The sequence below is a fragment of the Pyrus communis genome, chromosome 17, assembly GCF_041283825.1.
Source record: "Pyrus communis isolate YQ-2024b chromosome 17, ASM4128382v1, whole genome shotgun sequence".
NCBI lineage: Eukaryota > Viridiplantae > Streptophyta > Magnoliopsida > Rosales > Rosaceae > Pyrus > Pyrus communis.
In genome coordinates this window covers 2,390,202-2,415,533 of record NC_142581.1, presented here as the reverse complement: position 1 = coordinate 2,415,533, position 25,332 = coordinate 2,390,202, and the positions used below count along the sequence as shown (strand labels likewise).

The 25,332-nt window shown below is 35.6% G+C and overlaps 1 protein-coding gene and 3 pseudogenes across 1 annotated transcript; 1 reads left to right on the top strand and 3 right to left on the bottom strand.

The window, feature by feature from the left end:
• Positions 1–1,773: 1,773 nt before the first annotated feature.
• LOC137709326 (protein NRT1/ PTR FAMILY 5.8) lies at positions 1,774–4,995 on the top strand. The gene is made up of 4 exons (XM_068448411.2): positions 1,774–2,280; positions 2,376–2,593; positions 3,308–3,822; positions 4,111–4,995. Exons 1-4 carry the CDS (start codon positions 2,229–2,231, stop codon positions 4,955–4,957), a joined length of 1,632 nt encoding a protein of 543 aa, XP_068304512.2. The 5' UTR covers positions 1,774–2,228; the 3' UTR covers positions 4,958–4,995.
• A 9,638-nt stretch (positions 4,996–14,633) lies between these two features.
• Positions 14,634–15,674, bottom strand: LOC148689242 (metalloendoproteinase 2-MMP pseudogene; annotated as a pseudogene).
• Positions 15,675–17,384: 1,710 nt separating this feature from the next.
• Positions 17,385–18,589, bottom strand: LOC148689241 (KIN17-like protein pseudogene; annotated as a pseudogene).
• Positions 18,590–20,871: 2,282 nt separating this feature from the next.
• On the bottom strand, positions 20,872–22,072 carry LOC148689240 (metalloendoproteinase 2-MMP pseudogene; annotated as a pseudogene).
• Between the last annotated feature and the right edge of the window lie 3,260 nt (positions 22,073–25,332).

Genomic DNA, 25,332 nt, shown 5'->3' with positions numbered 1-25,332 from the left:
AATGTAATCTGGAACCAAACAAATAACTTAAGGGGCTCTGGACTCCCTTCATTTGAACATACAAGACTATGAACTAAAAGTCCTTGTTTACAAGGCAAGAAAAAGAACTTAATGTGGACTTAACCCATCCACGACAATCTTTTGATAACAAGAAGTTTGAGTAAATTGGGCCGCAAGTAATCGACTTAAAACACACACATTCTCGATATGCTATACTGAGATAGCAGTGGCACGCCTATCACTTAGTTAGTTTTGATTGCAAGCCTCAAGGCCTACACCTAAGGCCCCATAAAGGCACATTTCAGAACTAACTTTGTTCTCTTCTTTTAGCACATCAACAAGCAAGAGCCCGACTACACATCCAACGTGCCAATCTGTTGGGGAGCTGTGCTGAGATCCGAGTAGACTTCTCCAGAGAAATCTTTGCCTGGACAGTTTGATTGCAATTTGAACTCATTATCTGCATTTGAGTATCAACGTGGGCAAACATCCCACGCCAAATATAGCAGCCACATCCCTTTTGGTTATGAAGGCTGATGGCTTAACGGAGAGTTGACGAAAATGTTAATTTTCGGTTTTAACCCTAACGGACTTCACGACAAGGGTTTAAATCCAAGGTTTTTTTTAGCACATGGACTATCTTCCGAGTACCCTATCACCACGGGAACCATTAATCCAATTTAGCCATTATAATTAATCAACCATGTCTATATAAAAAAGAATTATCACAGAGAAGATTTCAAAATTAGGGCATCTTTAAAGATGATATAAAAAAATAAGCTACTTTTAGAGCATCTTTAAAGATGATATAAAAAATTTATGTGGACTGTTTTGACAAAAAAAAAAAGTGGTTTCTAGTTCTAAAGGAGATGTCAAAATCCTACATATATTGATATTCTTCGCTTTGCTGCCAAATTTGAAGCAACGTTATTTTTTTATTCTTTATTTTTTTATTTTAATCATGGGCATACATTTTTTTTTTCTTTCCCTTATTGATTATTTTATTATTAAACTCTAACCCATTTGATTTTCTGAATAACAAAAAAAATATTTTAATTTGACATCTCAATTAAAATAAAAAAAATTTACAAAATATTATTTTTTTACGTCAACTATAAAATGAAATTTGATATTTTAATTTGGGAAGTGTTATTGATATTCCAAAAATCTCATTCTACACTTCTCATAAGTGTATTTTTCTTTCCTAATATAGAAAATTTAAAGTGTAGAATAAAATTTTTGAAATGGTAATAACAATTCTCTTTAATTTTACATCTCCATTTGCACGTCGTCTTGAAATTTACTTGCACGAAGGTATCCTATTTATTTATCATCCGCCAACTCTATATGGTTTACATTTACATAATTACCTAGTTGGAACTTGGAATAACCTTGGGAATCTTCCAGGTATCACTTGACTCGCATCACATGGAACATAAAGCAGAAGGGCTGGCCCATCCCACGTGTCAAAGGCTCCACGTGTTCCATTATGTGGCACATCCAGATATATTCAGTGGGATAAACAGTGAACATTGACGTATGAAGCTTATTTTGTTGCACTTTTAGTTGTAACGGGAACACAAGTGGTACACCACATGTTTAATTAAGAATAGAGGGAAATTTTAACCACGTGTTTTAATAAGAATGGAGGAAAATTATATTTTTTAAGTTATTAACTTTTTAACATACATATCTTACCATTTATTTAATAACACGTGGTATACCATCCCAGTGATTGAAAAATCTATCGTTGCAGCAGATCATTGCTTTCTTGGTCACGTCGCCATGATGACACCCTGCCTGAAAAAAAAAAAATTTAAGTGGTGTCCGTTTAACTTTGCTATCTCTTTCCATTCCCTTATAAATTAGTGCGAGCATCGTTGGAGAGCTTAGTGATTTGCCGTGTGTATACCATTGTATAGATACAACATTTTCACAAGTGTTTGGAAAAGGATGAAAAAGTATCGCCAATGATGATGAAGTTTGCATTATTGTTTATTGGTTGGAATTTGAAAACAATAGTAGCAGCATATTGTGATCTCCAGATGATGACAGATTCATAGGAGAGCTCTTGTGGCTTACAGGTTTCCTTCTTCTCTGAATTCCCCATAAACCCTAAATCCGAGCTCCGTGGCTATAGCTCAATTTTCTGGTAGCTTGGATCGCAGTGGAGCTTATATCTTAAAGGGATCACGAGCAGTCATCCTTTGATATAATTTTGGAACATCATGGCTGGATCAGGAGGAAAAAGACTCGGCAACTCTTGCATTCTTCTGATAGGTAATAAATGATACCCTAGACCCAATAATTACTTCATGATGAGTTTTACCAGGCAGATGGGTTAATTTTTGTCTGTTTATTATTCATAATTATAGTGATTGCTGGGATGGAGAGATTTGCATACAAAGGAGTGGCATCGAATTTAGTTACTTATTTAACCGATGTGGTACAAATGAGCAACTCTGCAGCGGCCAAGACGGTGAACAGTTGGTGTGGGTTCACATCCATGCTCCCACTCTTAGTTGCACCCCTTGTTGACTCTTACTGGGACAGATATCCCACCATCTTGGCATCTTCTTTCCTCTATGTTGCAGTAAGTACACACTCACTTTGTTTCCTTCCCTTTTTTTTTAACAAAGAGATATCTGCTCTAATTTACTGAAAGCGAAATTCAAATTTGAGCGCAAAAAGATGTGTACACTGCTAACTAACATATACATTTACTTTATTATTTGGCTCTTAATATCAACGAACTTCTATGAAATGGTTCAATTGAATTTAGGCCAATTGTCTTGATTGTAGGACATCATTAATAAATAGGAAAAAATAAAAAAAATTTCCTGCACTTGTTTTTAGTATGGCTCTTTTACTAAAAATTTAAATGCTCACCAGAGATTATGCTTTTTTTTTTTTTTTTGAATTTTTTCATCAAGATGTTGCTGATGATAGATTAAAATGGAGTCTGAGTCATGTGCACTAATCTTCTTTCCATTAGAATATAGTGGAGATTATTAACAATGCCTCAAAATGTACTGTGGAAGAATATAAAGTCGCACATTGCAAATTAAATAGAATACAATATATAACTAGTGCGTTTACTATTAATAATATATAACTAGTGAGTTTACTATTATTAACTGTATCGAGATCTTTTATGGTAAAACCTCTAAATTATTGCCGTTTTTAACACTTACAACATTTTTCTGATTTGGCCTCTCGACTTTCAATTTGATGTACGAGAAATTTTGGCTCTAATGCGTAGGAAAGGTGCAACTATAAGCTCATTTATATAAGGTTTTGCTTTTAGGGGCTTGTGGCATTGACATCAACAGCATTCATCCGGGCATCATCTGCTGCAAACAAAACAAGTTCCAATTCATCATTTCTGTTTTGGTCTCTGTATTTGATTTCTGTTGGTCAAGGTGGCTACAACCCATCTCTACAAGCATTTGGAGCAGACCAACTGGACAGTGAAGAGGAACTGCCTAGCAGCAAAGATGACCAAAAATCTAACAAAAAGAGTGTGTTTTTTCAGTGGTGGTATTTTGGTGTTTGCAGTGGCAGCCTCATGGGTGTCACTCTCATGTCCTACATTCAAGACACTTTCGGTTGGATTCTAGGTTTTGCCATCCCCATGATATCGATGGTTATATCGGTCGTGGTATTTTCCTGTGGAAGCCGAATCTATACATATAGAGAGAATGATCAGGCCATGGATTATAAGCCCGTTTTCAACATAGCTCAAGCTATCAAGGCAGCTGCATTAAAGCTAATGAAATGCAGAATCACATTACCAAATGAAACTAATGTTACTGAGCTAGAGTAAGTTAACAAATTTCTAACATAACACTTTTTTTTGAAGTTTAAGAATCCAGTTTACAATTATAGACATGATTTCCACACTCCATTTTTTCCCCTGCATTCCTCTCTTTTTTTTCTAGTCGTTGGATGGAATAAATCGAAGGTAAATCAAGGGACAGAATCATAGGACAGAGTGCATAAGCAGAAAAAGGGAGTGCGGTCAAAATCATATTTCCTTACAAATTACAATTACCATGCATGAGTTCTGCTGCTAATGCTATAAGTTTTGGCTGGTTTTGTATTATATAGGCTTCAAGAGAAACCGCTTTGCCATCAAAATATTAGCAGCACAGCGAGCATGGTTGAGAATCCCAAAAGCCGCTTCTACGTGCTTGAAAATGCAAAAGTGCTTTTGAGGCTTCTGCCAATATGGATTATGCTTTTGATGTTTGCAGTGATTTTCCAACAGCCTCCAACATTTTTCACCAAACAAGGCATGACAATGAAGAGGAACATTGGAAACAACTTCAAGATTCCACCAGCAACTCTGCAAAGTGCCATTACACTTTCCATAATCCTCCTGATGCCTCTGTATGACAAAATAATGATCCCGGTTACACGTCTGGTTACGTGTAGCGAAAAGGGTATCAGCGTGATGCAACGGATGGGGATTGGAATGTTCGTTTCGGTCATAGCAATGGCCATTGCAGCGGTTGTGGAAACAAAAAGGCTCAAGATCAGCATGGAAATGGAAATGCGGGGATCTCAATCCGAGACGGTGCCGTTAAGCATCTTCTGGCTGCTGCCACAGTACATTCTTTTGGGCATTTCAGACATTTTCACCGTTGTTGGAATGCAAGAGTTTTTTTACTCTGAAGTTCCGGGAAGAATGAGAACAATGGCCTTTGCATTGTACACTAGTGTTTTTGGGGTGGGAAGTTACCTGAGTACCGTTTTGATTGCAACAGTTGAAGCAGTTACAAGTTCCAAAGGAAGGCAGAGCTGGTTCTCTGATGACATGGGTGAAGCTAGGCTTGACAAATACTACTGGTTTTTGGCATCACTAAGTGCACTGAGCTTTGGGTTTTATGTAATTTTGTCTACGTGTTACACAAGTAAGAAGGATCTGGATTTGGAAAATGAAACCTGTAAATAAAGCTTTTGTTTGAGGAATTGATTTTGTTCAGATGAAAATTTTCTCGTTTTGTTATTTAGTTTTGTGTCAATGATATTGTTTCATTCAAACTTTAATAAACTACTACACTGTGTGCAACAATTTAAAACTAGTTTTGTGGGATAAGATTTTATTTTCTTTTGATTAGGTTTCAATTAGTTTTTTTTTTTATTTTTTTATTTTTATCTCCTTTCACTATCCTCAATATATATATATATATATGTGTGTGTGTGTATTTATATATTACAAACTCATCAAATTGTTTCAAGGTTAGAGCTACACGGGAGAGTAATTGGGACTTCTGAGAAGTGGTTTTTCTTCCTCAGTCAGAAAAAGATTTTTGAGAAGGGGTGCCTTAAGTAATGCTATAGATCCAATAATCAATGAACACAAAATGGGTGAATATCATAATCTTTATTCTTTAATCATTTAACTCTCAATATTATGCATACTGGTACAACTTTTATTTGTGTATTATTTTATAACATCTAAGCAGCTCTTTCTTTAAAATTTTGATGGACTCTCATGAGCTTTGATACTTCACCATTCACCATGATGCAATGAGGATCACTATTTTCATTTTTACCATACCATGTCGCCACCATTGGCTAATCATGACTATCCACATTATGCTATTCCTGACATTGCCCCCATCGCTGCCAATGTCATCACCATTGTTGACGCCAACACCATCACCTAACACCGCCACCATTGCCACTGACACCGCCACCATCATATCACATTTTCTACCACCATTTTGTCATACTCATCATCACTGTACCACAACCTCCCATAACCATCTTTTCACTGCCACGCACCGAAACGATCATGCACCATGATCGCCACCTATAGTACCACTATGTTACCTTGTCCGCCACCACCACTCAGGCCACTACCTCGACTACGATTGCCTTGTCATGGTCATCATCATCTTAACCTCCTACGACCACCTTAATGCCGCCACCCTCACCCATGACCACTACTAAAACCGCCATCATCATGATCACCACCTTTACCTTGCTCATCTTGGTATCACCACCACCCAAATCCCACTCCTCCACGACCCCAACACCATATTAGAAAAAACAGACTTACAAAAATTTGGAATAAAAAAAAATATATAATGTTCATGAGTTAAGGATTCTTTCACATGTCTAACAATTTTGGTCATAGTAAAAAAAGTAAAATTACAAAGTCTGTTAAATTCCTTTTGAACTCTACAAAAGTCTAGCATTTTTTTTGAAAGAAAGTACGATATTCATTGATAAGAGGAGAATACGTACAAAAAGTGAATAGTGTGTTAACATGAGCCTCAATAAAAACCTTGCTGAGACCTTCAACCTGGTCGAAGGAAAAAAAGATCCTGCACAAATAAACATATGTTTACTATCCTCACATCGCCAGGCAAATACAAATTAATTTGATGCATCTTCAAATAAAGCATCCAAAAATTCGAAAGAAGTCTATTATTAAAAAGTCTGTAGATTTCATGGAATTTCTAATAGTCAATAAAAATATACGAAATCTAAAAATTCGATCTAATCACATAAACAACCTTACAAAGACCTACATAAATCTAAATACAATAAACCCCTAAATTCGATAGAATCACACAAAAAACCGTGCAAAGGTCTACATAAATCTAAATACTATAAACCCCTTAAGTTTACTTGATCAAGGTTATCTGCGAATGACTGGTTTGGGTGTACGGCATACATTTGAAAAAGAAAAAAAATAAAGTAAAGCAACACCATCGGGTTTTGAACAGCAAACATCAAGAAACATTACACACTCCGTTTTCACCACAACAACAACTAATTTGCTAAATAAAATTTACTTGTATTAATTCATATTATATCTACAACATATATATATATATATATATATATATATATATATATATATATATATATATATAAATTGGTCTCTCTGAACTCGGAGGCCCTAGGCGGGTCGCCTTATCGGGTGCCCAGGACCGACCCTGATGAAGTTCCATGGGAGTGGGGAGAGAAGAGGAAGAGGATGATGATACAAGATTAACGGTGGGGATAGGGGTAGCTAATCATTTAAATTCTAATGTCCACTAGAAAATTTTAATTTGGAGCCGATTAGCTCGTTCATAATACGTAATTCACATGACTTTGACTAGAGCTACTGAGCTAGAGATCTTGTGGTTCGAGAAGATGGCGGGGAAGGAAAAAGAGGGCATTGTAGAAGAAAATAATTAACTCACTCTAGTTGTTGTTGTAATTTCCCTTGAATTAAGTATAATTAGGATACATATTTGATCATCGACCAAGTCCTAAATCCAAGAATATAGTTATTTTTCTGGTCAAATAAAATGTGTTGTACTACCGTATGTAGTAAATTAGCGTTGTTTAATTCAAAAAATTTGTGAGTAACCTAATATATTGTCAATTAATTTTATGATGAACCTAATTTTTTTCTATCTCTGCCTAATTAGGACGACTCTTTTTTCTTTCTATGTCTTTTTTTTCTATGCTTTTTGGGAAAGAAGGGCAGTTGGGAAAAAAAGATTTAGGACATCAAATTCCAAAGAAAATGGAAGAAGCAAACTAGTCCTTGTTGGACGCACACCAACACACTAATTAAAAATTCTTAGAGGATGACACATAAGACCAAGATCACATCAACTTATTTTGCGATTACAGTAATTTCTCTCGGTGCCATTAAAAATGAAAAGACGAATGAAGAACTTAGTTTGTTGTATATATATTTAAGTCAATCTTGGTAGACAATATAGTTCAATAAGTTAAAGCAAACTAATAAGCTATTGTGTTTGACATTCTTCTTCTGTTTTTTTTTTTTTATTTATTTTATTTTTTGGTAAAGAAAATCTCGACGGTAAGAGATAAATTTATTGATATGAAGAAAAAAAATAATTCACCTAGGTGGGGGCACACAAACTTTATCCCTCATAAAGAAAGAAAAATAAAAGGAGAAATTAGGTTCTAATCCCTCATTTTGCTACTCCATTGATTAAAACTTTATTCCTTTTCAAATTTTTATCAAGGTCCTTGGCTATTAATAAACAATAATAAAATATTATTTATTTCTAAATATATTCATTTAGTGTTAAAAATGTTACAATTGGTATATTTATATTTATGGCTAAAATTTTGTATCATATATTTTTATTTTTAGTTTGTACCCATTTTTAATTTGCAACCCTTTTTTAATTTGTACCAATTTTCTTTAATTTGTACCCATATATTAATTTCTTTTTGTGCCCATATTTTTTAAAGTTTTATTTGTATTTGTACCCATATTTTTTGATTTATTTGTACCCATTTTTGGTTTTGCTAAATTTACCCATACTAATCATATGTATTTATATTATGTTTTAAAATATATCAGTAGTCATTTTTTAAAATATGTTAATAATTATATGGGTACATTATTTTCTTGCTATAATTTTGTGAAGAAAAATATTACTCTAATATTTATTTTTAAGTATTTATTATATTTAAAAAAATATTATTTGAATTTGTTTAAATTTCTTAATTTGTGGGACAGTAAATGCATAAATGCATGAGTTTAATCTCATACATAATGTTAAAGACCTCGATCAAAATATTGAAACAAACAAAGTTTCAGTCTTTACAATCAATTAGACCGAAAGCATAAACTGACATAATTTCAATACTTTCGTGTGCAATATGAATAAAATAAAAATTTTCTGACGTGTTTTAAAAATCATCCCCGAAGAATATAAAATATAGTTAACTTTATTAATAAATAAGTTATAATTTGAGTAGAATGCCGTATTCCAACTGCACTAAAAAATTGCTTGGAATTAGTCTCTCAATTGTGCTCTTCTGACTTTTTTTTGGTTTCCCCCGGCCATCGTTTCCAGTCTCAAAGACATAGCTATAGTCAAAGTCATGATCATGTGGAAAACACAGATCAAAATCCATGTGGACTAATCAGCGTTTATCTTTTGTTTTGCTTGAATTTCAGTTTGTGGCATATTCTGGTTTTTCAAATTTTTACGTATCACCACCGTTTAATCTTAGTACATTAGAGTTATATCAGCGTATCACCACCGTCAAATATTAGTACATTAGAGTTATATCAGCGTATTACCACCGTTTAATCTTTTGTTTTGCTTGAATTTCAGTTTGTAGCCTATTTTGATTTTTCAAAATTTTAAGTTTTAAATATATTATTTCTAAATAGAGCGTATTGGGCACCGTTAGGTGGTTGTTAGATTGTATTGCTAGAATGTAGGCACAAAAAGACTCCTATTTGTGCTTAACTCTTTAAGCACAAAAAGCCATATTATGCCTTGTGATCAAATGATACCGCCGATAGAAGGCACATATAATGTTAGTTGATGCACAAACATAGACACATATGTTAGTGTCCTAACCGGAGAGGGCACAAATAACTTTTTGTACCCCCATATTTTTTGTAGTGTTATTATGAGATTATTACTTTTGCTTAAAATCTAAACATTAAACAATTACCAGTCAATCGAACTAGAGTGACAATATTAGACTAAACAGGGTAACATATCTGAAATGCATGCAGATGATGGATTCAATGAAACAATTGTCGTATCAAAAGTTTACAAATATAGTGCGTCCTACTCAACACGTTCAAGGACTCTACCATCAATTCATGCACACCCTTGTCTATCTGCACCTTAGCCGAACGTACTCATTTGTCCATCGCAAGCAACCATGTCTTTGATCACTATCTTAACAAGTCACCAGCTCTGCCTGCTTAACTCCTAACACATAGTCCTTTCTTTCTCTTCGAGGACCCAAGCGTGAAACCAATCTTAACCCTACTCGTCCCCACTTTCAAATCCCGATTCGATTCCAAACCTTGATCAAACCCATTACCCACAACTACAAGCATCGACGACTGAGCAACCCTCTCAATCTGCCTCCACTACTACATTAAACACTTTGCGCGATGAGGGAGTATTTGTCGCGCAAAGCATTTCCAGGTCACACAAAACCTATGGCGACGCATAAATAGTCCCTCAGAATTTGTCGCGCGAAGGTTGTGAAGAAAGACCTTGCACGACAACGTGTGCAGTTTTGTCGCGCAGCAAAACGATTGCGCAATGCTTTAATGCCCATCGCAAGAAAGGTATACGGACAAGGGTTTTCGTCGCACGATATAAGAGGGTACAAGTGTGCTTTGTGACGAGAAATTTTTGGGGACGTCTACTGTTCGTCTTGAAAATGTTTGTGCGATAATACATGCAAGACGTGCATCGTTTTGCATGATGACATATCTTCATCGCACAAGTGTAATTTCGATTTTCGGGAATTTTGAACCCCCCTGAAATAAAAAAAAGATAAGGAAAATGTTAGTACAGAAACAAAAAAAAAAAAAAAAAAAAAAATTTAGTGACATTTTAATATTGGAAATGAAAGTTGTAATATATACCTTCCGCCGTGCCTCCATTCGATATGAGAAAGGCCTCGAACCCGAATGGTGGAGAATAGTCTTATTCTCTTGTTCGCCTTCTTCTGTTATACACAAAATAAACGTATTAGTTGTAATATTTAAAGAAAAAAAAAGTACTAAACATTAGAAAAAAAAATTAAAAAAGTAGAATGAAAGAAGTCCTATTTAAAAATGCACCACATAGCTCGGCTCCTGAAAATGATCGTAGAGCCAAACCCAACTATCTTCTTGGTCCTCGAACTCCTTCGGGCAACCCTCATCTAGAGCAACTTGCGGATCATCAAATATCTCGAAATACTAGTGCAGGTGACTCTTCCATTGTTTGTAACATTCGGAGAAGAGCCAATTGAGGTACTCCAACATGTCCTTGTTAATGTCATTAGTTTGTCTGCAATGTAACAATTATTATGAAAGTATTAGTAATAAAAGACATTAATAAATATAAATATATAAATTTTACATGATAAGCATTAAAAAGCGACGATACTTACCGACAAATGATTGCGCACCGTGTTCTTCACCCATTCCGGATTGCCTTCTAAGACTTCCACCGCATAGGGTAAAAGGTCTGCACGACATGCCCAATGTCGTGGACCAATGCACTATGCTGCTCTGCCATTGGTGTTGCCCAATGTTGCTCATCCTATTCGATTGTGATACGATCATTGGTCACCCAAGTGATATTCGCCGTCTTCAATTGCCGACATGGTCCCCGGGTGTTTTTCTTGGCTGCAAAGAAATGAAAAATTAACGTTAACCCAAAACTAATAAAAAATCCTACCAAAATTTTGGCAGAACCTCCCTATAATTAAAACATTTCCCATAACCTTGAAAATAACATAAACAATATATGTATCCAACACAATGATCACAATTGTTTAATAACGGGTTCGGAACGATAACAACAATAAACAATATATATATATATATATATATATATATATGTGTGTGTGTGTGTGTGTGTGTGTGTGTGTGTGTATGTGTATAAAATAACTTTTTAATCCTTAAATAACATAACTTAACAAACTGAACCTAAAATAACAAAACTAAGTTAACATGGGAATGAGGGAGTAAATTAGGATAATATACCTGGCTGTGGACCTAAGGCATCAGTTGTGGATCTCGATGGCAACATCTGCTCTGGAGTGTGGGGGCACCGGTGAGGACGTCGGGAGCTAACAAGAAACGCCACTGAAGAATTTGAAGATGTCAGCGCCTGTGGGACTGGAGGACCAATCGGGTTAATCGGATTCATCAGCCTATGGTCCATCTCTACCAGAGCAGTGGCGGCAATAGTAGATGTAGTCGTCGAACGAGGTGTACTCATCATCGCCTTCTGGCTTCTAATAAGCTGTGACATCTACAAAAATGGAAATAAACCATTACAACCTTAAATCTAACTCACTGCCCTAATTCGGTAAGCAATGAAATATGTAAAACAATGGCGTATGAAAATCATACTTGTACAATTAGACATAAATGAAATATGTAAAACAATGGTCCATAACACATTACTTTGGTCCCTAAGATTGAAAATCAATAGAAATGGTCCATGAGATTGTCCACTATCCATTATTTTGGTCATTCTGTTAAAAACTCCGTTAAGTGTCCCATAGCTCTTGGCCGGAAGTTTGGGCAATTTTCAAAGCTTTGTAACTCAATCATTTCTTAACCAAATTCGACCCATAATATATCAAAATAAAGATTGGAAAGTGCAGAATAAGATTATACCTATTTGGAAGCCCAATGGTTGCTGAAGATGGCCGGAAAATAGCCTGAAAGGTGACTGATCAGCAGAAAAACTGGAAAACTCACCGGAAACTAGGTAAACTTTAAACGTTCACAACTTCTTCAATACTCAACGAAATCGAGTGATTCAAAAACAAAAATCATACTTCTCAACGAGACTAAGAGAATGGTATTTTCTCGATGGCTAATTCTCCATGGTTTAGCCAGAAAAAAGCTCAAAAGTGACTATTTGGATGGGATTTCCAGACTACGATATTTGATAATTGTATTTGGCAATGGAATAGCTTTTGGGAACAACTCGGTTGGATTGGGTGAAGACACTGATGCTAGAACATATCGAGTGGGAAAAAAAATACAAGTGCCATAATAGGGGACTATGTTATTAATGGCAATACTAACACAAGTCAAGCTTCTACACTTCACTTTTCTTGGACACAAATTTAGAGCCTGCTATAACAAAACTCCCTCAAAGAAAGGGAGCTAGAATAGATCATGAAGCAAATAGTACCTCAGGTAAGACCGTCACTCTAGCAACTCTAATTGAGAAAAGTTTATGTTGGTATCGATTGTGTTGAGGCAATTGCTAATGGAGTTTGAGGAATGCAAAGCCTAGTGGAGAAAAGAGAGAGAGGAAGATAGAAAAGAAAAACAATGACTATTAGAATCTGTAATAAAGACTGCTCAGTCACTATTAGACTTCATAACAATGCATTGAACTTCATAACAAAATTTATACCAAATCCTTTTACAATTTACCAGATTCTATGTGAATCAATTAAAGCCCATGAAATACTTGAGAGTTAATAGTGGACCACTCGTCGGGCCTGATAGGTGGTGGTATCACACCCTTCTCAAAGAAACCGTACGTGACACTCTCACGTCATATGGCTCCGTCCCGGAATCAGGACCTTTCTTTCATTAAACTCTATTAGAATTCTAATTGAATACACCCTCCTTACTTGATAATTTATTGCCTTTTTGATTAAGTTTTAGGGTAATTTTTTATAAATCCATTGACAATACATCAATCAAATTTATTTTAATCATAAATATGTGAATGAGACCTTAAGGTACACTATAACACTTCAATTAACCAACATTTATTAATTAATGCCACTATATATAGCTAGCAGCGTGTGAATTTTTTCCAATTAGGTCAATCACACGCCTCCTACGTCGTACCTTGCGTGACTCCTGTTTTACATTTGGAATCATATACTGCAACGCATTTCCGTTCTATGGTTCTGTATTTTTACATTTGGATTTACATTCTGCAACTAAGCAACATGCAAATTCTTTTATTTCTAATCAAGTCACTTCCACGCATAGTCACATGCCTACTACACTTCACATCTCACGAGACATTTTTTATTTGGTTACATTTGGATTCAAACACTACAACGTAGTGTCCGTTCCATGGTTATGGTTTTTACATTTAAATTTAAACTCTGCAACTAAGCAGCGTGTAAATTCTTTTATTTCAAATCAGGTCAATCCCACACATCACTTACACGCCTACTACGCTTCATACCTCAACTCCTATTTTTTACACTTGGATTCAGACTTGCAGCGTTTGTTTCATGGTTCACCAGCAACTGATGTACAAGTGCGACCACTCATTCCCAGACCCTGTCGGCACCCCGCTTCAGGATCTCGTGGAGGTCATTGAAGGTTCTAGAAAGAATCGTGTCAATGAAGTTACCATTCTCGCTGATCCGTTGAGGTGTTGGGATTTGGTGCTCATCGTTGTCACCAATGACCTTTTCTTTTTCATCAATGAGAAAGACAGAAAGTAGGATAGAAGAGAGACGAAGAGAAGGATGGGAGAGAGTGAAGAGAGAGAATGGTGAGAATGCCAGGAGAAAAGAGTAGATAAGGACAAAAGAGGGGAGGAGATAAGGAAATGAATAAAGTAAAGAGAGAAGGGTATAACAGTTATTTTCTAAATAGCCCAAACCCATGCGGCATACTTCATTGACCTATGCATAATTATTATAAATATTTCATTTATTATGTCCAAGTAAAAACATTGATCATTGGTATATGGCTAATTAGTAAAGGTTCTATTGACCCTTGGCTAAATAACCTTAAGTTTTAATTTAGGACTAATTACACTTTTCAGTTTGCACCCATAGTTTGGGTAGTAAAATGGAAATAAAAATAAAGTAAAATATTGAACCTGCTCTTAAATAATCTTTCAACTTTGACATCAAAGTTGTTATTACTACGGTCTAAAATATTTCTCCATACTTAGAAGTGACAGACTTAAATTTAAATATGACAAAACAACGAGTTCGATACAAATTTATTCTTTTCGTAAATATATGGTTTGGAAAAAATTAACACGCTTAGAAATTAAAATTTATAAAAAGAAAGTTCATCACATTGAAAAAAAATCAAATTTAAACCAGCATATACATGCTATTACAACTTTAATTGATGCAATAATGTATTGCGAATCCCAGTACACTCCAGCTGAGGTAACTTAATTATTGGATAAAGGAAAAAAAAATGAAAAGTTGACTTTTGCTGAAATTTAATTATTTATTTTTAGTCCTTTTGATTATTTAATCATCAAGTGCTATATAAAGCTTTAATTCCTTGAATATCATCCGCATGCAAACTTTGGGTAAATCCAGTCCGAACACCGGAAGACATGACAGCTCCTTCAACAGAGCTATGTCCTAGCCCAAGCAGATGCCCGATTTCATGCAAAGCCACGGTTTCCAAGTCATAAGCACCCTCCACAGCTCCCACAGCCCACGGCTCATCGGCATCATAGTGGAATCTCCCATTGGTCGGTGCAAATGCATGAGCAAGAGTCCCACTGCGGCCATCAAAAGGATTCCCATCTCCATGATCACTCCGACCAAAACTGATCTTCAGATCTGCGTTCTCGTAACTTTGGGCTTGACTGAACGAGAAGTGTGTGTTTCCTGCCCATGTTGCAAAAGCTCGCGCCACTGCGGCCTGAGCCTCAGCTGGGGTGCTTTGATCAAAAGCGTAGGTGAGATGGTACTTAGATGAAGGCCATATAGGGTTTCCGGAGAAGAAAGAAAAATGGGCAACCGTGTGAGTCGAACCATGTCCGCCATGGTGATGAGGTTGCCTTTTCTTTCCCGATCGCATAGAAGTGGTGCCATTGATTATGTCGGCCACACCACATCGTGGCAGCATTATGATACGGTTTTAGCATCTAATGTCCCGGTGGCTTTGAGGTGGTAATTGACTTGGTAGGTTTTGATTGCCGACTCCAATATGTCGTCGAAGTCATCATTATCGGAACGGCCATTTAAATATCCGAAATTTTCAAGGTATTTTTTTAGATCTTGGATGCCTTGGACCTTGTCACCCTTGTGACTCCCCTTGAGATGGTTGAGAAACTCGAATGGTGATTTTTTTTTGTTGTGGACGTGCCTGACGACGTTGCTTCGGAGAACAGAGAAAGGAGGACGACGAGGAGAGTGATTGTGAAAATAGCGAGATTACTTTTTGAAGCCATTGTAAACTACTAAAAAGCACTTATGAATAAGCAGATTCTGGATGTTGCAAAAGCTTTGTATTTGGAGGGCTATTTATAAGTCTAATGAGCGCGGATAAATCATTGCCCAAATTGAGGTTCAGCTGGGTCTTCCATAGTAATATGATGATGACTTTGACTGTGGCTAAGTCTTGCAATGTTCGAGATGATGGACCACAAGAAAAAATTAATAAATCAGAGGACCAAAATTAGAAGAAATTTTTAGTTGTGATGGGAACACAAGTGGTACACTACGTGTTTTAATATAAGTGGTGGAAAATTTTAATTTTTAAGTTATTAACTTTTTAGCACATATATCCTACTATTTGTATAATGACACGTGGTGTACCACCCCGCGTACCAGTCACACTGAAAATCTCTCCAAAAAATTAGGAGACTAATTCTTAGTGCTATGTATTAAACCAGTAAGTCAAAGGTTTTGGAGACTAATTCTTAGTGCTATGTATTGGGAGTTTTAACGAAAAGTCCGCGGTACTGTTCACTTTAACGAAAAACCACATTTTTACATTAAAAAGTCAAACCTAGTACTATTCACTTTACCCTCTATTTTGTCTTTATCGTTAAAACTCAAAATTTTCAAGCTCTTTTCATTAGTTTTCCTATGTATTAAACCAGTAAGTCAAAGAGAGAGACCGTCGGAAGAATAAATTAAGTATAACTAGAATATGACTTTCAAATGTTCTCACTTATTTTATGTGTAGCCTATGTGATTCCTGTTATTAATTGACACGTGTTAAAAAAAACTTAACACTTCTTAATTTTATTGTCATAAACTTAACACGTATCAATCAATGATAAAAGTCACAGAAAGGCCACATATAAAATGAAGGACATGGATCTCATTATAATTTCAAATATATTAATACACCTAACCTAATGGCATGAGGGAGACAAAGGCCTGAATCCCTAAATTCCACATATGCGTCAAAATTAGGGTTGTCTGACCTAACGTTTCAAATGTAGTACTATAGAGTAAAAAAAATGAAGTACCAAAAAAAAAAATGGAGGTACGTAATGAATATCCTATAAATTATGGAGGCAAAATCAAAGATCTAAATGAAATAGAGCTTCTGAACTTGTTAATGGTGGTATGAAATTTGGGCTGGGATAACAACGAGAACTTGATGAGAGACAAGACGCCAAGCATGCGTCAAAGAAAGAATGGATCTTCGTAGAAAAATGGAGATACGTATAATATCCTAGAAATTGAGGAGTTAATATCAAAGATGTAAATGAAATAGTCAAATAGAGCTTCCGAACCGGTCAAGGGCGACAAAAGTATAACAAAATAGGATCCTAATTTTGGGACTTGAATTAGAATCAAAAAACCATTCAGGTTAAAATCTTAGAAGAATTTTGTTTAAGCCGTAAAATCTAAATGCTCCATCAAACTAGAGTAACATTATTAAACTAGGTTTCAAAACAGGGTAACATAACTGAAATGCACGCAGATGATCGATTCCATGAAACAATTGTTGTATCAAATTCATCGGGCAAGTTTACAAATATAGTACGTCATACTCAACAGGTTCAAGGACTCTACCATCACTTCATACACACCCTTGTCTATCACCTTAGCGCCAAAGTACTCATTTGTGTCCACTGCCAGAGACCATGCGTTTGATCCTCTGTTTGCCCCTCGCGATCACTACCTTCGCAACCTCTGCCTGCTTAACTCCTAACACATAATCCTCTCCTTCTCTTCGAGCACCCAAGCGTAAAACCAATCTTAACCCTACTCATCCCAACTTTCATATCCCGACTCGATTGCGAGCCCTGATTAAACCCATTGCCAACAGCTATAGGCATCGACGACTGAGTAACCTTCACGATTCGTCTCTTAATCTCCCTCCTCTCCTGCTTCTCTTCCTCCGCTATACGCGCCCTAATCCACTTCTTCTTCATCCTCTCCTTAAAAAGAGACTCGGAATCGGAACTTCGATCACTACTCTACGTATAATAAACCAAACGTCCGACATCTCCTCAGCCTTACACTTGCCACTCCTCCCCAAATACTTAACAAAATTCGTCAGCGTCATCCACTTGGTCGAGTTCATGTGCACGTGATGACGGTCCTTGATGTACTCGTTGTAGACAAACGTGGCGGCAATGCGGCTGAACCTGTAGCTTCACTTTATCAGGTCAAGAAAACTCCACTCGAACTCTTCCGAGTAGACATGGACGATGCGATTGGCGTTTTCGCCGAAGATCTGCATCTGCCGCTGGTGGCTTTCACTCATGCAGTGGCACTTGAATCCGTTATGGTCTGCACATCCCTTCTGTCACATCTGGCAGTACCATCGCAACTCCTGGAGTCCCGGGGCCTTATTTCGAATGGTGAGTGCCTTTGGTGAGAAGACTTCATTCTTGCCCGTGATAAGGTTATCGCTCAACTTACAGAGATTTCAATGGAATTTGAAGAAGGCTTGGAATAAAATTTTCAGTGGGGAATTGGGAACCCTAGCCTTAGGGGCTGTGGCGGTCAACTAGAATATAAACCCTAGTTTGAGTGGGATTTCTCACCTCTTTTACTTTAATAATTTATTGCCGTTCTTTTCAGTTAAGTTTTAATCTAAATTAACTATTACAAAAATTATTTGTTAGCCAAAAGAGTGAAAGACAATTTGATTTTTTTTTAACAAACAATATTAATTACACTAAAAGGGAGGGGGATGGGCTTAACCTGCAATACTATGGTTCAAATTCGTATTTGGAGAGAATCGAACTTAAGACCTCTCACTTACAAGTGAAGAGGAATACCACTAGATAGTAGTACTAAGTGGTCAATTTGATTTTTAAACATAAAATAAAATCATGAATAATAATGTAATTTCGCACAAACTAAAATTTGCTTTTTTTTTAACCTCATCCCGCATGTCATCATATCATCTCTATTTTGAAGAAAAATTAAAAAAAAAAAAAAAAAAAAAAAAAAACCCTTAAGTCCTCTTATGATTAATGTCCAAATTGAGATTGAGCTGGGGGTTCATAGCTATATGATCATGACTTTGACTGTGCCTAAGTCTTGAGGTTCGAGATGATGACCCGTGAAAAAAAAATCCGAGGAAAATTTTTTGGAGACTTTTTCTTATTGCAGAACATACGTATAATACCAGTCGCTCCAAAGAGAGACTTTCGGAAGGTGAGCCTAAATTATATCTAGAAAACATACTAATTATATACCTAATCTCAAGACAATGACGGCTTAGTGGTATTCCTCTTCATTTATAAATAAGAAGTTTTAGGTTCGATTCTTGTTAAATGCGAATTTGATTCACATTATTGCTAGCCTATTGTGAGGCTAAGCTAACTCCACCACCTCATAGTATAGATAATATCGTTTGTTTAAAAAAAAAAAAAAGACATGAGAAAGAAAAGGCCGTCTAAGTTCCACATATGCCTCAAATTAGGGTTTTCTGGTCAAGCCTACGGAAGTATCAGAGAAAAATTGGAGGTAAGTAACATATTAGAAATGGTGGCCAAATCAAAGATGTAAATGAAATAGAACTTCTCTGGCTCATGGTGAAATTTGGGTCGGCGTTTAGGATACCTTCAGTTGGATGAAATGCTAGCTAAGAAGAAATGGATACTAATTTTTATATTTTGTCCAATTTAAAGTAAAAACAATTTACTTTATCCAAATCTCACAAAAATACTAAAATAGTAGGATGGGGAGGACTAACACATTTTTTTTTAACTTCGCTGTCAAATTTCTTGTCAACATATATACATTGATAAATTCAGTGACAACTCTATTCCAATTCAATTCTTTAAGGGAAAAGATCCCCTTTTTTTTTTTTTTTTTCCTTTTTTTTTATTTTTTATAAAAATAGATATTAGTTATGTGGTCCACACCACATCGAACTTTAACGATCCGAACATTCTATTTTTTAAGTTGCACCTTATAGATCATCATTTGCATTAAAAAAATGGGGATTAGGTGTGGGGCCCACTCCACATCGAATTTCAACGATCCGAACCTTCTATTTTGTATGTCTCAATTCATAGATCATTCTTACAAATATTCAATTCAGTCCAAAACTATTTGCCTATTTAATTATCAAGAACAAATTTCATTGTTTCTTATATAACAAAGTATTCGTTTATTTCTTTGAACCCAATAGATGTCTTAAATATTTCCGATTTGGCTAATATTTTGCAAGAATGATATATGAGGTGTAACTTGAAAAATAGACGGTACGGATCTTTAAAGTTTGATGTGGTGTGGATCCCACAACTAATTCCCATTTTTATAAAAAAAATGAGAATCCTTTTCCTTAAAGACTTCCTATACATATACATACATACATACATATATATATATATATGTATGTATATATACACACACACATAGCCAAATTACACTTTGGTCTCTGTAATTTGAGCAATTTTCCGCTCTAGCTAGTGTGTGCTTACTTTTGCAATTTTGGTCACAATAGCTTTTTCCGTTAAAACTGGCATGAAAATTATTTGCATGGCGGCATGTATATCTCCAGACTTCTGTGTGTTAGTTATTTTGAATTTAATTTTAAGGACTAATACTATATTTATCATATTTTTCATATAACACTTCTTTCTCATTTCTAACATAAGTAGGGTCCACCAATGCATGTGGGTACCATCTCCAATGGAGAGATGATAAAAATGTCATATGAAAAATATGATAAGAGTAGGATTTTTGAATTTCAAGTGTGCAGACTTTCTAGGAATGCGTGCATCTTGAGAGAGAAGGGATTCTGAGCGTTGAAATTGGCATTTGACCAAAAATGCTACTTTTTCATTACATTTTTTATACCACATATGTATCATATCTTCCGTATTATCATGTTTTTTTTGTTTAAAATTTATATCTACACGTGTGGGCCGGCTTCATCTAGTTTAAGACCAATTACACCTTCCAGTTTGCATCCATAGTTTGGGTAGTAAAATGGATATAACATTAAAGTAAAATATTGAACCTGCTTTTATATAATCTTTCAACTTAATCATCAAAGTTGCTACGGTCTAGGATATCTAACTACACTTGTAAGTGACACATCTTAAGTTCGAATATGGTAAATGACGAATTCAATACTAATTTATTCTTTAAACCATAATAAATCTATGGTTTACTAAAAAAAAATAAAAAGTTATTAAAACGTTTAGACATTAAAATATATAAAAAGAAAATTCATAACTTTGAAAAAGAAATCAAATTTTCAGCATATATATATGCTATTACAACTTTATTGATGCAATAATGTATTGCGAATCTCAGTACACTCCAGATGAGGCACCATAGTTATTTGATAAAAGAAAGAAAAAGTGTGAACAGTTGACTTTTGCTGAACTTTAATTATTTATCCTCTAGTATACTTTTGATTATCTAATCATCAGGTGTTATATAAAGCTTTAATTCCTTGAATATCATCCGCATGCAAACTTTGGGTATATCCAGTACGAACACTCGAAGACATGACAGCTCCCTCAACGGAGCTATGTCCTAGCCCAAGCAGATGCCCGATTTCATGCAAAGCCACGGTTTCCAAGTCATAAGCACCCTCCACAGCCCCCACAGCCCACGGCTCATCAGCGTCGTAGTGGAATATCCCATTGGTTGGTGGAGATGCATGAGCAAGAGTCCCACCTCGGCCGTCAAATGGGCTCCCATCTCCATGATCTCCCCTGCCAAAACTGATCTTCAGATCCGCGTTTTCGTAGCTTTGGGCTTGACTGAACGAGAAGTGTGTGTTTCCTGCCCATGTTGCAAAAGCTCGTGCAACTGCGGCCTGAGCCTCAGCTGGGGTGCTTTGATCAAAAGCATAGGTGAGTTGGTACTTAGACGAAGGCCATTTAGGGTTTCCGGAGAAGAAAGAAAAATGAGCAACTGTGTGAGTCGAAACATGTCCGCCACGGTGATGAGGTTGCCTTTTCTTTCCCGATCGCATGGAGGTGGTACCATTAATGATATCTGGGACACCACACCGTGGCATCGTCATTCTCGACACTGTTTTGGCATCCAATGTTCCGGTAGCCTTGAGGTGGTAATTGACTTGGTAGGTTTTGATCGCCGACTCCAAGATGTCGTCGAAGTCATCATTATCGGAATAGCTATTCAAATATCCAAATTTTTCAAGGTACTTTTTTAGGTCTTGGATGCCTTGGACTTTGTCACCCTTGTGACAGCCCTTGAGATGGTTAAGGAACCCGAATGGTGGAGTTTTTTGGTTGTGTGTTTCTGACGATGTTGCTTGGGAGAGGAGAGAAAGGAGGACGAGGAGAGTGACTGTGAAGAGAGAAAGGGTGTTTTGTGATGCCATTGATTATACTAGTAAAGCACTTATGATTAAGCAGATTCAGGATGTTGCAAAAGCTTTGCATTTGGAGGTCTATTTATAGGTCTAATGAGCACCGGCCCATAAGTCCTCTTATTATTAATGTCGAAATTGAGATTGAGCTGGGGTTTCATAGCTATATGATCATGACTTTGACTGTGCCTAAGTCTTGAGGTTCGAGATGATGACCCTGGAAAAAAAAAATTTCCGAGGAACAAAATTTGGAGACTTATTCTTATTGGATACGTATAAAACTAGTCACTACAAAGAGAGACTGTCGGAAGGTGAGACCTAAATTATAACTAGAGAACATATAAATATTGATAAGGATAATGGTAGGGAGACTAAAATTTTAAACTAAATTTGCAAATCAAATGATGTGTCACTATTAGTAAATAAGTGAAATGTCATGGAAAAAATGGAGGTACGTATTGCCGTATGTCATTATAAAAGTGAAATGACACTTGAAAAAGAAACTTCTCTCCACTTGCATCGCGACATATGATGCACAACCTAGTGTTCCAATCATACTGAAAAAACTCTCCTATAAATTCTGGCAAAATAAAAGATTTAAATGAAATAGAGCTTCTTTGGTGTACGGTGGAATGAAGTTTGGGGTTGGCGTTTAGGATATGCTTTGGTTGGATGAATTGCTAGCTACAAAGAAATGGGCACTAATTTTTATATTTTGTTCAAATTAAAGGAAGAACAATGTACTTCATAATTTAAAAAAAAAAATAGTAGAATGGGGAGGGACTAATACATTTTTAACCTAAAAACTTGGATTTGGTTTTTACTTGGCTTTCTAATTTTCGTTCAACATAGATTGACAAGTTTAGTGACAATTCTATTTCAATCAATTCAATCCTCGACATTGTACAAGACTTAATATATTAAAAGCAAAAGAAAAAAAAAATGTGTACCAATTGTAACAAGCATATGTTATAAAATTTCTCTAACACACACTCTTTCTTGTGTGGAGATTTTTCAAGCCTAATTCATGGGCAATACAAATCGGGTGAATTGGAGTATGTGTGGTCATTGAGTTTCACATGTAAGACAACCTGCTCCTATGCCATAAAAAAAAAAAAAAAGTTAAACATCCATCATAAAATCGGTTGACAATATAAGTTCACACATTATTGTAATTAACGTATCATATTCAAGTTGCCCTTTTGTTTGCCGTTTAATAAGAAACAAATGGTGGAAATGACTTGAGTTTTCCCTGCATAATTTTCATCGGAAATTGCAGGATATATACAGAATTGACTGTAAATACAAAACAAATTGACTATACATTATATGCAGTGGAGTTTCACAAAGATTTACTACTGAATTAGGAATTAGGAAAGTTGTTCAGCAGAGCATGATCGTTGCATAATATAGTTCTGTTCCTTAAACATCAAAATTAACACGTTCAACAGATAGAAGACTAGACATCCACACATTTCTTAAAAAGTATCTGTTCATGCACAAAATCTCGTGGATCTTGGGTCAACGTAAAGTGTTGTGTAGTGACCTTCGTAAGAGTGATCCGGTCACTATGTGATGGTGATATGTAAAGAGATAATAATACAGAAGTTGATGCAAAATGTACGTAGTTCATCATAAATTGGGCTACGTTCATGAAGTTAGAAGAATCTCATTGATAATTTGTATACGTTGGGGAAAAAAATCAGTAGGTAATAGACAAATATCAATGAAATTGAAAGCAATATAGCAATACGTATATCACTATAACAAAATTTGTTGAGTTATAATTAATGATAAAATTCTCGTTAACTAATCGCCAATTAAATCAAGATTGAGTTGGGTCTTCCATAGTCAAATGATGATGACTTTGACTGTAACGAGGTCTTTTCGAGAAACTACGGCCGTGAAGAAAAAACTAAGAACAACACAAGTAAAATTTTAAAATGTAGACCCACTCTTATAAGTTAGGTATATAAACTAATCAATCTGGGAGAGTGATTGGTGGAAGACTAAAGCAAGATCTAACCTTTAAAATAATTTTTTTTTAAAAGGTATTAACTATTTTGGAGTAGAATGTCCATCTGTAAACTCAAAAGGCGAAGGGTCATACACTCTATGAGAATAAGGCGTATAAATACCACAATGGATGAGAAAGAGGCCTAAAAATCAAGATTTTTAAAATTGGAATTCTCCGTGGACTTTTTACTACCTTATGTTTTTTCACAATATTTTATAATGTTGACACGAGAATTGACGTTAAACTGTGAAATGGAAGAAAGTCCATAAAAAGTGCCACTTTAAGAGAATCTCTTTAACATTTCTCTTTAAACATTTCTAATGCGTCTACCAGTTTCTCAATTGGAGATCAGAGATGATTTTGGGTGCGAGTTAAAACGTCGTTTTGGGCACATTTCTTCCAAATCCATGCACTTCAATTTGGAATATGTTCATGCGTGACGCGCAGGTGTAACCACATCAGATTTCTAAAATTACCTAAAATAATCATTTTTAAAAAGACCAAATATTTTTTTTAATGAAAAAAAAGGGACCAGCTGAGCTACCATCTCGTAGCTACCATCGTGTGTGTTTCACTAGCGCCAAGAATCTTACCCAAGATGAGCGTCGTGATATCCAGACCTGAAATTCGCTCCAACCACCAGGCCACCGTTTGATAGTCTTAAAAACAAGCACCGACATCATATAGTTATGTCATGTTTGTTCTCTATGATGCCAATAATTAATGTTGCCATTTTTTTTTTGAACTGTTATTAACACTCTAAAAACCTCATTCTACACTCCTCTAAAGGATTTTTTTTTTCTTCTAATTATAGAAAGTTTGGTTGCAAAATGTTGTTTTTGCAATGCCAATAACATTTTTTTTTTTACGAGAATAAATTGACGAGTTTAACAATTAATTTATATTCATTTGAGCCAATTTTGTTTTCTGGTTAGTAACGGTGGGAATGGCTTCAATTTGCCTCTTTTCTGGGAACTTGCAGCTTTCAAGTATTCAACCCAGATATGCACAGAAGAGTACCTCATACCTTGTTTGTTTCTGTTGTACCACTGCAAAACAAGTAACAAATTGATTGTACCCTTATGCAAGTTTGGTCAGTGTTCGTTATAGAAATGTAGTAAAAGTAATACTTTTTAATTTTAAGAGCGTGCCAACTTTATAGAAATGCATCTCGAAGAGAAAGGATTTTGAGCGTTGAAATTGGCATTTGACCAAAAATACTACTTTCAAGTTTCACCACATTTTTCTTATCACATTCATATCACCTCTTCTGTATTATTATTTTTTGTTTGTTTTCAAATTTATATCTACACTG

What these genes read in the sequence shown, in the direction of transcription:
- LOC137709326 (XM_068448411.2), top strand. Translation starts at nt 2,229, where the DNA reads ATGGCTGGATCAGGAGGAAAAAGACTCGGCAACTCTTGCATTCTTCTG. An exon ending in CTTCTTTCCTCTATGTTGCA is followed by an intron (nt 2,594 to 3,307) that starts GTAAGTACACAC and finishes TTTTGCTTTTAG; the next exon opens with GGGCTTGTGGCATTGACATC. An exon ending in ACTAATGTTACTGAGCTAGA is followed by an intron (nt 3,823 to 4,110) that starts GTAAGTTAACAA and finishes TGTATTATATAG; the next exon opens with GCTTCAAGAGAAACCGCTTT.